The 15755-nt window shown below is 51.1% G+C and overlaps 1 protein-coding gene across 1 annotated transcript in view; it reads right to left on the bottom strand.

The window, feature by feature from the left end:
- The window catches only part of HRH2 (histamine receptor H2), a 50602-nt gene that overhangs the window by 22534 nt on the left and 12313 nt on the right, over positions 1-15755 (bottom strand). The window contains exon 2 of the mRNA XM_036884812.2: positions 5668-7218. Coding sequence (XP_036740707.1) covers positions 5668-6743 — 1076 coding nt within the window. The 5' untranslated portion in view covers positions 6744-7218. The remainder of the gene's footprint in view (positions 1-5667; positions 7219-15755) is intronic.

Below are 15755 nucleotides of genomic sequence, written 5' to 3'. Positions count from 1 at the left end.
TTAATAAATTTATGAAGACAGGGAATAAAGAGAAGAATGATATAAAATGATAGAAAAGAGATCAAATGAGAGGATAGCAAGAGAAAGAAATGAATAGTAAAGAATGGAAATTCACATCTATTGAAGCATATGTCACATGCAAGGAATTGTACCAAGTGCCTGTAACCCTTACTACTCCATTTTATTTTTACAACAGCTCTGCAAAGTCACTTATTATCATAGTAAAATGTTCTCATGGCTTTTATAGGTAAGGAAACTGTAGCTCAGACTGTCTAGTGACTTGAATAATATCACCCAATGCCTAACTACTGGGACTTATACTGGGGTTCATAACCCAGGATTCATAGTGGGGCTCCCTAATTTCCACACCAGAGGCAGGAGAACACCCCAACAGCTTTGTGATGTGACCACTAGGCCAGAGGGCAAAGGGGACAAAGTAGCTAGCAAGCAGGCTTCCAGCGTGCAGGGGGGCAGACAGGCCCCTTAGTTGGAGGTAAGCTGCTCTGGGTGCCTCTGCAAAGAGCACTCACAAAGGCCATAAGAAATTCTGGAATCAACGGTCCAAAAAGTTTGTTAGACATTTTAGAACTCAAATGATACAAATAAACATGTTTGGGCTCTCCAAGGGGTAAGCTACAGGAAACTCCCTTTTTGAGCAACACTCCTAAGGAAGTGTGTAACCTCAGCCATGAAGCTCTCACTCCTACAGGTATTGCAGCTTATCTGGAGAGACAGGACTTGGGGCAGAAGGTACAGTCAGTTCCACCCTCCCCTGCACCCACAACCTCCCGCCAAACCAGGATGTGCCATGGAGCTGCAATGGTCAGCACCCAGGTTGTGGGGAACTCAGCCCCCTGGCCTACTCAGAAGCTCACTTCTGTGCCGTTGGCATGAGTCACCTCACCTCTCTGGGCTGTGGAAGAGCCAGGGGGAGGGGTTGGGTTCCTGTCCTAACCCCTTTCTTCGCCAAGATACTGATTCAGAGCTGGCAGTGGATTCTGCTCCGAGGCCTGGCCCAGCTGCTGCTCCCTGGAGGGAAGCCTTGTGACGTCCAAGTTAGAATAAGGAACCAGGAATTTCTGAGCATCTGCTAGGCTCCTGGGACTTCTCCCTTTCAGACTTGATTTCCTGCTCTCTAAAGTGGGGGTGGATTCATTTACTTCTCCAGGACTCTTAGAGACCTAGACTGAGATAGTCATTCACTCATTCGTTCATTCATTCATTCAACAAATATTACTGGGCCTGTCCTGTTAGGAATACACAGTGAACAACACAGGGATGGGCTGCCCTCAGGTAGCTTATTATGCTCTGAGGAGCAGACATTAAATAGAATGCATCAAGACAGGCAAGAAGACAGCCTGGGCTAAGGGGAGGGCATTATGGGGTACAGAGTCTTGGAGGTCAGGATAGAACTTTGTATTTGATTCCAAGAGCACCAAGAGGGGTGGCACATAATTCATTTGCACTTGGAAATGCTCTCTCTGGCTTCAGAGGGAGGAGAGCAGATAGGAGGGGCCAGGTAGGATGCTGGCAAGAGGTGTGTGAGGGGAGAGCTAGCTGGACGTGGCGTGGGGGCAGCTTGCCTGCCTCTGCACCTCTTCTCTGATGTACTTCTCAAGCTCTGACTCCAACCTCTGGGTGCCTGGAAGTACTGCAGCCACAGGCCCAGGGGCTCTGCAGGAATGAGGAAGCTCCTCACCCCAAGGCAGACTGCTGATTCTCCAGGTGCTCATGAATATTATCTCCCTGCCTTGAGAAATTACCCAGTGCAAGTGAGTGTGTGAGAAACAGACCCAGAATGCTGGGCAACAGTCGAGAGATACTAGGTCCACCCCCAGCCCCTCATGAGCGAGCTACGCACCTCAGGTCACTTGCCTCCCTGTGCCTTAGTTTCCCCATCTGGTATTTATGGGACTGGTACTGAGTCTGGGCTAAACTCAAGTCCAAGTAGCATTTCATCATGGAAAGAGTCCAGGCTTTGGGACCAGAGGGGCTTGAGCTGGTTACTGGTGAACAGCAAATTCTTGGTGAGTGCTTGTGAATGAATGCACCTGACTGGTTTGTTCTGGCAGTGGCAGGAGGGTGTGGAGGCTGGGAGCTGTTGGCAAGGAGCAGATCAGGAGATGGTTAGGGACCAAATCATGAAGGGCTTCTCATGCCAGGCTAAGAAGCTGTGACTTGCAGTGGCTGCACGTGGCCCCGGCAATGTCCAGGTCCTCACGCTGAAGCCTGGGAGCTGACACCATATATGGCAAAAAGGACTTTGCAGATGAGATTAAGTGGACTAAATTAAGGAATTAGGTGGGGAGATTATCCTGGTGGGCCCTAAATGTAATCACAAGTGCCCTTATAAGAGGGAGGCAGAAGATCTGGCTACAGAAGTGGAGAAGGAGATGTGACAACAGAAGCAAGAGGTTGAAATGAAGTGAAGGGCCCTGGAGCCTCTGAGGGCAGGCGGCCCCCAGGAGCTGGGGAAGGCCAGGACATGGACCCTCCCCCAGAGCCCCAGAAGGGCTGGCCCTGCCCACACCGTGGTCTCAGACTTCTGACCTGAACTATGAGAGAATGAATTGTTTTAGTCGCCAGGTCCGTGGTCCCAGGGTCACAGTGGCCCTAGAAAACTGACGCGGGCCTGTTTCCCGTAGGAGCGGTGGAGTCACTGAGCAGGGGCCGCGGAGCAGAGCGGGTGAGCGGGGAGCCAGGGATCGGATGGGGAGGGTGATGAGGGGTGGGGTGAGGCAGCCAGCCTGGGTCGGAAGGGGCGGACAGAGCATCCTGCTGGGAAGCGGCTGCTGGGTGACCGCAGGGAAGGGAGGACGGGCCAGCCCAGCCATTCTCTCCTGGACGCCCCTGGCTGACTGTGCTCCCACCCGCTTCCCAGGGCAGGCTGTTCATCCCTTCAGAATTCTCGGCTCTGCCCTTTCGGCAGTGATGAGGGCTTTTGGTCAGGTCAGTGCTGGCTTTCTGTCTCCAGACTAAGAACAAGAAGGACACACTATTGGCCATCAGGGAAGCTGGGAGCCCACCTTATACTGGCCCATATGTGGCACTGATGGTCCTGGTAGCTTCAGCGGGATAGTGGACCTCTGGCTGTTCTTGGCCTCCTGCACTCCCCGTGCCCTCCCACCATGATGTTTCCCACCTTCCTCTGCCCACTGCTCTGAGGGGCAGCCACAGACCTGGGAAATAGTGCTCTGAGGTCCTGGCTCAGTGGCTGCTGTGTGGGACCTAGGCATGTGTGGCCTCTCGGCTGGCCTCAGCTTCTTCAGAGCCCCCGACCTGGGGATCTTCAGCAGTGAAGATCAGGAGAGAAGGTGGGCGCTCATACCCCTCAGTATGCCTGGCCCCCAGGGGGCAGTTAATAGTGGGGAATATTTTTGTTGTTGCTTAGAATTCAGGCATGGCTGATCAGTAGCTTGTATCACTTGGGCAATTTTACCTAACTTCTCTGAGTGTCAGTTTTCCTACCTGTAGGGTGGAGACTAACAAGCACCTACTTTACAGGGCTGCATGGAGAATGAAATAAGGCCACAAGTGGAAAGGGTCCAGCACTACCCAGAGGAATGGGTCTTGCCCATCTGTATTTCAGGCTCATCTCAGAGGTGTGCTCCTTGGGATGGGCTCTCTGGCCATGCACCATCTTATCCGGGTGCCCAGCACACTGGGTGTCAGTCCTTGGCATGGGGTGTACTGAACTGTTGCCAGTCTGCTCCTCAACTGACCTGGGCAATTAAAGGTGGCAAGAGTGGTAGCTTGTGGTAGGGGGCTTGCTTTCTCTCCCTTTGGACTTTCAGCACCTGACACGGGTGGGGAGAGGATACCATCACAGAATGATTAATACACAGAAACAAGGACTTCCTGAATGAGAAAGTGCGGAAGGAGCTGGGCAGGTGGGCATCTTACCCATCAGGGCCAGATAGGGAAGTCTCCAGATCTTTACTTAGGAGAGACAATTTTGGGTGGCTTGGAGAGTGGATTTGACAGAGGCCAGGAGGAGGCTAGATGCAGAGCAATGAGGCTTGTTCCAGAAGGTTAGCAGTGGAGGGGTGGAAGGCCCAGGGCCCAAGCCTATGGCATATACCCCACACCTGGCTGTTGCAAGGACCAGAGGGGACATGAGGCCCCAGGGTCCAGTTGGGCAGTTTTGCTCCTGCAACACTCCACAGAGACCAGAACCCAGAGGGCATGCCTCCAAGTTTTCCTTGAGTCTGATGCTCAGTGCTTGACAGGGGACATGATCCCATCAGGGGTCATACATCCTGTTTGCATGCTGCACGTGGTTCACATGTGCTTCAGGCAACTCTGGGAGGTGATCAGGGCAGGCCACATGAGGCCAGACCCCATACTCTATGAGGTGAGGAAGCTGAGGCCCAAGAAGGGCAGGGACTTGCTCAAGCCACAGAGTAGTGAGGGCAGAGATGAGACTGGGGCTATGCAATTATTGTGCAAACCTGTTCATCACAATAAATGCCAAAAATGTCATTTCTACATCTCCAGTGCTCAGTACATCCCTGACATGTGGTAGGAAGTAGATAAATGTTTTCAAATGAATGAATGAATGGGTCAGGCACACAGACCAGCAAATAGGCAAAGTCCTGGTCTGTGTGAAAAGAAAGGAAAGCGACACTTATTGAGCACTTCCTTGTGCCAGGTGTCCTCAGCGTGCTGTCATTTACCCTCTCAAAAGCCAGAGCCCATCAGACCTGTGAGCTTCCTCTCCTCGCAGTGCGCCTCCCAGTGCCACTCAAGTCTTTGGTCTGGTTTCCCTTAATACTTACATCGGCTTTGTCACCCCTGAATTTATCTAAATCTCATTCTGGTCCTGTTATCTTTTCAGTCTGGTATGTCGTGGAGGTGGGATACTGAGGCGTCCTCTCTCTTCTATCTCCTGCACACGAATGGCCAGTAGTCTCCAAGACTATTTCTTTATAGCCTCCTAGATTGTGCTCGATTCTCTTCTCCTCTCTTGTGGACTAGTGCCACATCCCCACTCACTGATGTCCCTGTCTCATCCTTCTGGTCCATATCTTGGGGGTGACCAGAGCCCACAGACCTGCTGGGTTACCCCCACCCTTGCCTTTAATCTTTCTATCTTCCCCTAAGACCTACAGTAAAATGTCCAATTCCTTAGTCTGGCCTTCAAAGCTCTGCCTTCCAAACTCGGCCAGTCCTCTTTCTCCTCTGATTTGAGCACCCCCAGCATAGAAGAGGATGCGTAATAGATGCTAAATGCGGACCGAGATGGGTTTCTCACTGTGCCCTGGACAGTTCTATTAGTGCAGTCATTTGAGGGTTGGTTGAACACTTATGACTACTAAGTGGCACAGTTGAGTTTCAAAGTTAGGATTCCTGACTGTAAGGACAATGTAGCTAGAAACGAAGGCCCACAAGTTCTGGGGTCAGGAGACATCTGTCCAGGTGCCAGCTGTGTGGCCCTGGCCAAGTTCTCTCAGATTTAATGTGGTATCTTAAAAATGTAGGTAAAAAATTCTACCTTGGGGGGCCACTGGGAAGTTGGAATAACATGAGGTTTGCAAAAGGCTCATGAAATTTTCAGCACATAATGTCCAGACCAGCACCTTGTGAACAGCTGCTGCCTGCATGGTTACCATTAGTGGGACCCCCGCCCTGCGCCCCCACCTGAACACAAATGGCCAGGACAGTTACCTGTCTGTGGCTCCCCGGGGGTCCATGATCTCTGTCCCACTCCACACCTGCAGCTTCAGGGGCTTCTCTTCCTGCTGTTCGGGGTCTTGGCTTTGATCCCTAGACAGCTGAGAGCTGTTGGTCCTCAGAAAAGTTCCATGAGCCTTGCAGTGGGTCGGCCTGCAGTGGAAAAGCTGCTGGTATGCTGTGCGGAAGTCTCTGTTCAGTGCAGCATACAGGATAGGGTTCAGGGCCGAGTTGGCATAGCCCAGCCACAGGACCACAGCTTCTAGGGTCTCATTGATGCCATCATCCCCTTTCAGCCCACGGTAGACAAACACAGTGAAGTAGGGGAGCCAGCAGATGATGAAGGCCCCCATCACGGCAGCTAGCGTCACCGTAGCTTTGTGCTCCCTGATGGTGGCTGTCCTCCAGGAGACGACGTGATTGATCCTCTTGGCCTGGTCCCGGGCGATCTTGAAGATGCGGTAGTAGGTGATGCACATGACCAACAGAGGCAGGTAGAAGGTGACCAGCCCGTCCACCAAGCCATACACTAAGTTGACCTGGACTTTGCACTTTGGGATGGTCTGACTGACCCCACTGGTCTCGTTTCTGCTATTCCACCCCAGGTGGATAGACAGGAAGGACAGAGTGATGGAGATGACCCAAATTAAGACCAGGGAGATGGCAACCCGGACTGGGGTGACCAGCACAGGGTAGCGCAGGGGGTCCGTGACAGCACAGTACCGGTCAAGGCTGATCATGAAGAGGTTGAGGATGGAGGCTGTGCAGAGCATCACGTCCAGGCTGGTATAGATGTTGCAGAAGACCTTGCCGAAGTCCCACTTGCAGGACAGTTGGTAGAAGGCTGAGAATGGCAGCACCAGGAGGCCGAGGAGTAGGTCAGTGACAGCCAAGGACACGATGAAGCAGTTGGTCAGATTGCGGAGCCGGCGGTTCAAGCCCACAGCCAGGCAGACCACCACATTGCCGGCGACAGTGATGAGGATGAGGACAGTGAGGATGACGCTGACAGTGATCCTGACCGGGGTTGACTCCAGACAACAGGAAGAGGTGGTGCCATTGGGCGCCATCCTGGGACCCTGCAGCTCCTTGCTCTGCAAACAGCCCCTGCTTGTTTCTTGTCCAGTTCCCCAATGTGTCAATTATGTCAACCACTGGCTCTAGGCCCTCAACAGAGCCAAGAGTCCAGATGTGGGGAAGCTATGATGACTGACCCAGTGCTGTTTTTCTAGAATAAATAAAGTAGACTCCTAGGAGGTGCTGGGTATGAGTATGAATGAAGAGGGAAGTTCATTGTTGAAACTTCAGTCCTCAAATCGCCTCATGCAGAGCCAGCTTTCTCCCAGGACTGAAGCAGTTCTCCTCCACTCTCCAGGTTTTGCATAGAGACTGAGGCACTGGGGATGTGTCTGAAGGGGCTTTGTTTTTATGCAGGAGGGATCATGTGTGGACATATCTATGCCCTTCTCCATAGCTGGCAGCTGCTCCCATCCACAGGGGTCAAACACTGCCACGTCACCCTCTGGGGCCACTGGACAGCATGAGCTGAAAATGCAAAGGTTGAAAGTTGAGCACTTTGAAACCAGACTAAGAGTGTAGCCAAATTCAAAAAGCATCCTTCTGGACCTTGACCTCCCTGCCAGACACCTAGGAGGCACGGGACCAGTCTGGGTACCTCTCCTTAGGAGGGACTGTGGCAATGAGGACACACAGTGGGAGGAGTAAGGGAGACAGGATGCAAGGGACTGGACCACTCTGTCACTGTGTGAGATACAGCTGGAGGGTCTGGGGCTGTTTACACTGGAGAAAAATCTAGGCACAGACTCTAAGCACCCTGAAAATAGGAGCTACATCTGCTTATTCACTACTGGTTCCAGTGCCCAGCAAGTAGGCATTAAGCATCTGATGGATAAATGATAAAATGAAGGAATAAATAAGCAAATGTAATGAATTCACTCTGATAAAGTGCTGAGAATAGTGTCTGACACTTAGTTTTACAAAACATGGTCATATGCTAAACCAGGGATGGACAAACTTTCTCAGGAAAGGGTTGGGTAGTAAACATTTTCTGTTTTGCATGTGGCATGGTCTCAACTCTGTCATTATAGCACAAAAGCACCTCCACAGATACTGTGCAAATGAACGAGTGAGGCTGTGCTCCAGGCTTTATTTGGGCACTGAAATTTGAATTTGACATAATTTTCATGTGTCACAAAATAGTGTTCTTCACTTGATTTTTTCCCATCTCTTTGAAACGATTTCCAAATTATTTAAAATTGCAAAAGCCATTCTTAGCTCAAGGGCTGCACAAAGCCAGGCAGAGGGCCAGATTTAGTGGGCTGGTGTGGTTTGCCAGCGGCACCGCCACCCCACATCCGCTCTAAACCTCTCTCTGAATCTTTTCTTATTTAGCAGCACATGTGGCCCCACATCCAGCTCAGCTGGTACAGAACTCACTCAATCTTTCCAATAGCTGCGTAACAGTCCATGGGATGGCTGACCATGGTTTATTCTATCGTCCCCCGATCATGGGTGCCTGGGTGATTTCCAGTTTCTGCTTCCCTTCCTCCATTCCTTCCTTCTCCCTGTGCCACTGTAAACATCGCTATAAAATGGCCACATACAAAATGCTTCTTGGGGAAATCTCAGGCATTCCCTCCAAGTGGTGATATTCTATGCTTCCAAACGATGAAGTGCAGGCTCAGGCCCTTCTGATTCTTGCACCCTTTCACACAGCTGATCCTGTTTTTCCAGAGGACAGCCAGCAGACCATCTCCTGGGCTCTGGGAGTGCGCAGAAATCAAGTGGACAGCGGAGCTCCTCTCAGAAGCAAGCTGATGGCCACGTGGGATAAATGAAGTCTCTCCCAGGCTTTTTGTCTAGGGAGGCTTTGCAACCTGAATATGAGAAGCATCATTCAATCATAACCACTCTATTGGTGCAGAGATAATGGCTCCTGGCCACCTTCTGCCACTCCAGCTGGCTCAGCCACCCGGCCACTAGAGCTGGGCCTCTGGGTATTATTTTTAGATCTTTTCATTACATAAATAGCACAAACAGCATGGCTCTCACCGCCACACTTAATTAACTTTGGGGGTTGGGGGAGACCAGTAAAGGTATCTTTTCTGAGAATCCCTGTATCTGATAAAAATTTTCTGTGAGTCTCCTGAACAGCCAGACACAGGTATTTGGCATTGGACTGGCATTTTAAATTAATGTTTGGGGGTTTCAAATCTGGACAAAACCAGCCTCTCATATAATCAGGAATTCATCCTCCCTCCCTTCTCCCTTCCTTCCTTCTCTTCCCTCTTTCTGTTCCTCACAGCAAAAAATTTTGTTCAGAAACTATAATGTGCCAAATGCTGTCCAAGGTGTTAGGGGCACAGTGATGGCCAGAACAGAAGTGGCTCCTTTTTTCATGGAGTTTTGAAGAACCACTGCTATTGTGTTTCTATTTAATAGACCAGGTCTCTGAGGTTTCCAGTGACCTTTTGAGAAGGTGTGGAGCTCAATCCATCCCACACCTTGCGGGTAGAATGTCTGTCCTAGAGGGTCACAGCACCACAAGATCATTGTAATCACTGTCAACATCTCTGTCACCATCACAGCTAACATAAAAACGGTTTCTTCCACTTTTCTTTCAAACCTCCAAAGTGTTGGCATGCTTGTTGTGTAAACTAAGCTTCCGGAGGTATACAGGAAGGGCGGGCTCTTCGGGCTGTCCCACAGCCAAGCCCTCACACCCAGGAGGGGACTGACATTCTTCTTGTCACAGGCACTAATGCGGGAAGAAAGAAGGATGTCTGTGTCAGCAGGTTTCCAAGTGGCATAAACTGGGACATAGCCTGAGTGTCCATCAGCGGGGGATGGTTCAAGATCGTGGCTGCACTGGCCTGCAGGACGGTCCTGGGCCTGGTGAGGTCACACATGGTAAATGAAATACCACTTCATCCTCACAGCCATCCAAGCATGAGGGAAATCACTGCTTCATTTCACAGTGAGGACCGTGAGGCTCAGGAGGCCAATGACGTCTCATGCCCAGAATGTGGCCAGAGAGCCTGGACTCAAACTAGGCTCGCACTCCTTCGGGTGGCCTTACTGCCTGTTCTTGGGTCAGGCTTCACCGGGCCTTCAGCTGGATGATACCAAACACCCTGTGTCTATCCCCTACCTCTGCCATGCAGGCAGCAAGGGTCCCCAGATGCGGCATGCCTTCTCCCTCCTTCTTGTCTTCTGCCTTCACCTGGAGCACCACTCTTCCCTGTATTCACCACATTTCCTCTCCTCTCAGGGTCCAGCTCAAGCACCTCCTCCCCCAAATGCCTGAAGACAGGAGCACCCATCCACGGACTTGGTACCAGGCTATCCTGCTGGCACCTGCTGCCTTGTAGCCTCACTGTGACTGTGTTTGCCCCCCAGGCAGGGCCTGGGCCTGCCTACCTCTCTCCACCCCTCATCTACTTCTCTGTCCATCCATCCATCCAATGCTTTTCCATTGTCTGTACAATAGAGGAGGTGCAGGATACACGGAGTGGGTGTGTGTGCATGGGTGTGTGTGGCTTCCCCGCCTTGGAAACCTAAGGGCGCTCTCCTTGGGGTTCACTGGGTTTGGTTCGAATGTCTGACTGGATATGTGGGAATGGGCCAACATTTTATAGTGAAAATCTTCAACACACCCAAGTTGAAAAACAATACAATGTACATGAGGTTGTCCAACTGTCCGTGCAGATTAAATAACTGTTCTACCTCTCATTCTCTCTCTGCACATGTGTGTATGCATGAAAATGATGTGAAATTCATTAAAACAGTTTTCAGCCACATCCTTTACTCATCTCATAGGCTGACCACAGATGTTACAGTTGCACATTGCAGTGCTTCCTCTTCTCATCTTGGCCTTAATAGCCTTTGAAGAGGCACTTTCTGGAGAATTTGCTCATGGGTGGCATCCCCCCACATCCCCCTGGGGAGGCTTCTGACCTTTACCTACAGTTGTCACCTGGCAAATGCAGCCATAGCAAAGGGCAGGGGGCTGCCCAGAGGCCACCTCATGTGTACCTCTCAGGTCCCGTGCTGGCCAATTAGCCACTAATTGAGTGTTGTTAAATGCACTCAATGCGCTAGCAGATGTGTGTTAAACCCGCTGTACTGTGTTGTGTGCAAGGAAGTCTGCTCTGATCACTTCCCATTCCTGGCCCAGGTTATCTCTAAGTATAGATCCTCGGCATGGCATTCAAGGTTTTTCACGACCTGGTTCTGTCTTCTCTCTTTAGCCTCAGTTTCTGCCTGCCAAGCGCCCTTTAGTGTGCTAGGATAACACTTCGAGAAACACAGCTCCAGTGGCCTTTAATTCCTCCTGGTTTTGGATGCGTCAGGCCCATTCTGACTCTGTGCCTGTGCACATGCTGTTTCTGCTGCTCAGAATGCTCTTCCTCCCTTCAGTGTCTGGAGAGCCCTCACTTTTCTTTCAAGATCTGGCCTCCTCTCTCCGGTCCTCCAGGAAGTCTTCCAGAGGAACTTGCTCCGTCCTCTCACACTTTTGCCCCCCACTTCACACCTCTGGCAGGGGCTTGTGCTTTCTGGGGTGCACAGGAAGGAGGGGTCTTTAACTCCATGGGGTAGAATTGAGGTTTTTGGGCCCCAGGAAAACTCTCCTCCTAGTGGGGTCCCTGGTAATTCACCATCAGAATGCATCCCCCCAGGAACTGACTTTTAGTGGGTGGGATCTGGAATATTATTTCCCTCCCTAATCCTCCCACACAGCAACAAGGAAAATGGGGGCTTGGAGGGTCGAGGGCCACCCCACCAGGAGAGGTTTAACCCTGAAGCAAAACCAGGCCTGCCTGATGCTCCTGCTTCCCTCTCACTGCTCCTCCCAGATGAAATCCCAGGAGGACTGCCGCTGGGGGTACGTTCTGCTTGTCAACGACAGGGGCGACTGGTCTAAGGGCTGCAGTCTCATCCCCTTCACTTTCTTTCCCCTTATCACTGGGAAGTGAAATGAAGTCCTCCTTCTGTGATTTCAGCAGGTAAACTGCAGGCACAGCCACTGGGGGAGCTGGCATGGCACAGGCAGCCAGCAACCTGGTGCCATTGGTTAAGGCTCATCTGACTGGGTTTCTCACAAGGCCTGAGAGATGAATCTGGTTTTCCAGGCAATAATTAACAACTGGAAAAGAAAACAGTATTCATCAGGCACCTACTGTGTGCTAGGCACCTTCGAGGTGAGCCAGAGGGCAAGCCTGTAAAATAGGTGGTTTTATCCCTCTTCCACAAAAATCGACAGTCCAGTAAGTGAAGGGGAGCCCCAGGGGCTGAAAGAGGGGACTCTGACACTGGATGGATCTGGGTTCTCATTCCAATGCTGTCATTTAATAGCTTTGTGATCCTGGGCACATTACTGCAGACTCTCTGAGCCTTAGTTTTTTCATTTATAAAATGAGGCTAATAATATGCCCTCCATCACTTGGTGGATGTGGAAATGCAGAGAGTAAAGATCTATGAAATGCTTAGGACCTGGCATGTGGTGGTCTCTCACCAGATGTTATTTGTATTATTGTCCAAATCCACAAGACCAGGAAATAGCAATCACACGCCCTCCATATCCTTGCTGAGGGCCTCCCAGGGGCAGACCCCGCACTGGGTTTTGGGAATACAGCAGTGAATGTGATCCTGGAACTTCTAGTACAGTGGGGGAGACACACATTAGTAACTCACTGCCGAGTTGCGCATTTATTTGCAGTTGTGTTAAGAATTATATAAAGGGGAAGTAGAGGGAGGCCCTAGATTGTAGAATGGGGGAACCTGACCTGACCCGGGGGGATAATGAAGGCTTTCCAAGGAGCAGGTATTTGAGTTGAGATTTGTATAGATGGGAAGGAGGTGAATCAGTGAATATGGGGGACCAGCAGGTTCCAGACAGAGGGAACAGCCCCTGTAAAGCTTGGAGGAAGGAGATGGTGGATTTTAACCCCAGAACCATGGGAAGCCTTGCGTGGTGGAGGGGGCGTGGGAGCAGAGGCTATGTGACGGAAGGCAGGAAGGGGACTCTGCTGTCCTGCTGTCCACATCAGGAGTTGGGGTGTGGCAGGCAGCTTGGGGCAGCCTGAGCCAGGCCCTGCTGACGACCTGCATTTATCACTGTCGGTTTTGAGACACCAAAGTCACTGGGTCCTGGGAGGACAGTTCCTCATCTTTATGAGCCATAATTTCTCAGAACTTACTCCCTATAATTGGCCACTTCAAGTGTTCTGGGTGCCTGGCACTGAGAACATCAGAAAGTGGTGCTGGTATCAGACCCCAAGGAGCTCTGCCCCTGTCAGGAAGCCCAAAGGGGTCAGTGAAGCAACTTCATTCTTTAGAGAGGGAAGACCAGCCTGTGTAAGCCCCACAGTGGCTGCACCAACATGAGGTGCTCAGCAACCTGACAGAGGCCCAGATGGTTGGAACGGAAATGACCTCTGGCCTTCCCAGGGAGCTTTCTTCCCGCTTACAGATGTCAGACAGAGGTGCATCTCCACTTGAGAAATGCTGACAGCTGTGATGTGCCAGGAGATACAATGTGCTGGGGCTCCTTACCTTCACTCAGGAGCCTGAGGCAAGGGCTGGGGACATAAACAAATGGCTCATGGCAGTCCTGGCCCCCAGCAGTTCAGACAGAGCCAAGCAATGGTGATAGGGGCCATAGTGGGGGCCACGAGGGGCTGCGGGAACTGGGAGTAATGAAGTCTGGTTTTGCGGGTGGTAGCAGGTGGCAGCTATGGGGTGTGTGTGAATGTGTCTGTGTGCCTGCACAAGTGTACATGTGCATTAGGCAACGTTTTACTGGGCCTGGAAAACCCTATTAACATTAAAAACACAAGACTACTGACCCAGCAGTTGCTTTTCTAGGAATTCGTCCTGTGACTCTTCACAGCATGGTGTGAGTCAGAAAAAGCTGGAAAGGGTGTAAAAGTACACAGGGCGGAATGTGGTGCTGCCGCCTCACAGACTCAGATAGACTGTCCGGGCTGATACGGGGTGGTCTCCAAACCTGTGCGAGGGCGCTGTGGAAAGGGAGGAATGTATGCATGTGGACTCATGCATACACACGTGCTGACGCAGGTCTGATTGGCTCAGAAAGGCCTGCGAAAAGGGGAAGACTGGCAGCTGCTGGGAAATGGGGGCTGGGCTCACGCTGGCAGGAGGACTGGCACCATAGCCCATTTTCAACCATTCAAGTCTTTTTACCTTGGGTATGTATTACCAATTAACAACCTAGCAGCTACATAGGCAGACAGGTGGAGAAGTGAAGGGGCAGAGTTCGCTGGGCAGAGGGAACATGCAAAGGAGCAGAAGCTGGGTCACCACGTGATGCCTAGGATTATGACCAGCTCAGGGTTCCAGGCCATGGCTGCCGCTTGGTGTGCTCTGGCCAGGAGCCCCTTTAGAAGAAATCCCAGCGCCAAGCTCACTGCCCTCAGGGACCATCATTTTCCCACAAGTCAAAGCACAGCTTTGGGAGTCCGACTGGTCACGCCATGCCCTCCGGTGCTTCCTGTTGTTGGCACAAAGATGGCAATGCCTCTGCGCATCTCTCGAGCTGATTTTCAGGGGGACAGTGGAGCTGCGGCTGGAGTGCTGAGTTTGGATTTAGCTCTGAAGGCCAAAGGTTGCCACTGAAGTTTCAATCAACAGGCCCAAGATTGCCCAGGGAACTGGTGGCAGGTCTGGGAGGGTAGTTCTCTGGGTTGCAGTCAGCACCAATCAGTGAGGACGCTTATCCGTTAACACATATCGAATGCTTACTTCTTGATAGGTGGGGGAGAGGGAGGGGCTTCTGCCCACCTCTCGTTTATGCTTTACCACAACATCCTGAGGCAAGGGATCTTTTCCACATTTTACAAAGGCAGAAATCAAGGCCTGAAAAGTTCGGAAACTTACTCATAGTCTCCATAGCATTAAGTGGAAAAGTCAGGATGTGACTCCAGAGTCCCTGTTCTGGACCACAACGTATTTTGCTTCTCCTACAGAGAGAGAAACCACTTTTGGGGATTTTCAAAGTGATGGTGTGATTGTCTGGGCATTTACTTCCTCCTTCACATTAACATTCAAAGTCATCTTTCATCTTTGCGGTTGCAGATTTCTAACTCCTTCCTCATGGTGGGCAGAACATTTGGGAAAGTCTCTCTAAGGCAGCCTCTGACTGAGGCTGTTCACCAGAGAAAGACCCCAGACTCCCAGTCATCTGAGGTTTGGTCTCATCATTTCCTTTCTTCTCAGTCTCCAGGGGTCCAAAGTCAGGATTGCTTTGGTCCTCAAGCACATCTTGTTCCAAGCATTGCGGTCTCCACACAGGCTGATAGGTGATCAGAATGTTGCCTGGAATTCAGGGCAGGTTCTGTGTTGGCAGAGGTTGGGAGGAGCTCTCCCCACCCCGGAGACGTGTACCGCCAGCCCAGAGGGGCCAGGTGGGACCAAAGTGGATGTTTCCCTACTAAGAATGGCATTGCTTGGGCATCACAGTGAGGGGAAGGTGACCTGGACCAGAAGCCAGGACACTGACCACTTCCATTTGCTGACCAACTACAGATAAATTAGTATCTTTGTGAGGCAGAGATTATTGTAGTTCCATTTGGCAGATAGGGAAGCTCAGGTTTAGAGAGGTTAAGTCACCTGTCCAAGGGCACACAGCAGGCAGGACTTTGAACTAAGCCTGGTTCCACAGTCTCTGAGCATCCACGGCCCTCCCCTCTCCCTGCTAAAGACATGAATCTGGTCCTACCCATTCCCTGACTATCTGTGTGGCAAGTTCTGGCCGTGGTGTTTTCTTATCAGCAAGAGACCCCATGCTGTTTGCCTGGCCCCTGCCAGTGGCTGATGTGAGAACCTGAAGCCACATCTGGTGGCAAAAGTTTCCCTTAGTTATTGTTTGTCTGAGAAAGTCTATTTCTCCTTCATTTTTTCTCAATTAAGGTGAAAGTCACATAACATAAAATTAACTATCTCCAAGTGCACAAATCAGTAGCATTCAGCACATTCACAATATTGTGCAACCTCCCACCCCACCCCTTCCCCCGTTCTGGTTTCAAAACACTTTCATCACC

Source organism: Manis pentadactyla, chromosome 2 (assembly GCF_030020395.1).
Source record: "Manis pentadactyla isolate mManPen7 chromosome 2, mManPen7.hap1, whole genome shotgun sequence".
In the NCBI taxonomy this organism is placed as follows: domain Eukaryota; kingdom Metazoa; phylum Chordata; class Mammalia; order Pholidota; family Manidae; genus Manis; species Manis pentadactyla.
The sequence above is the reverse complement of the archived record's forward strand: the minus strand, read 5'-3'. Positions and strand labels throughout refer to the sequence as shown.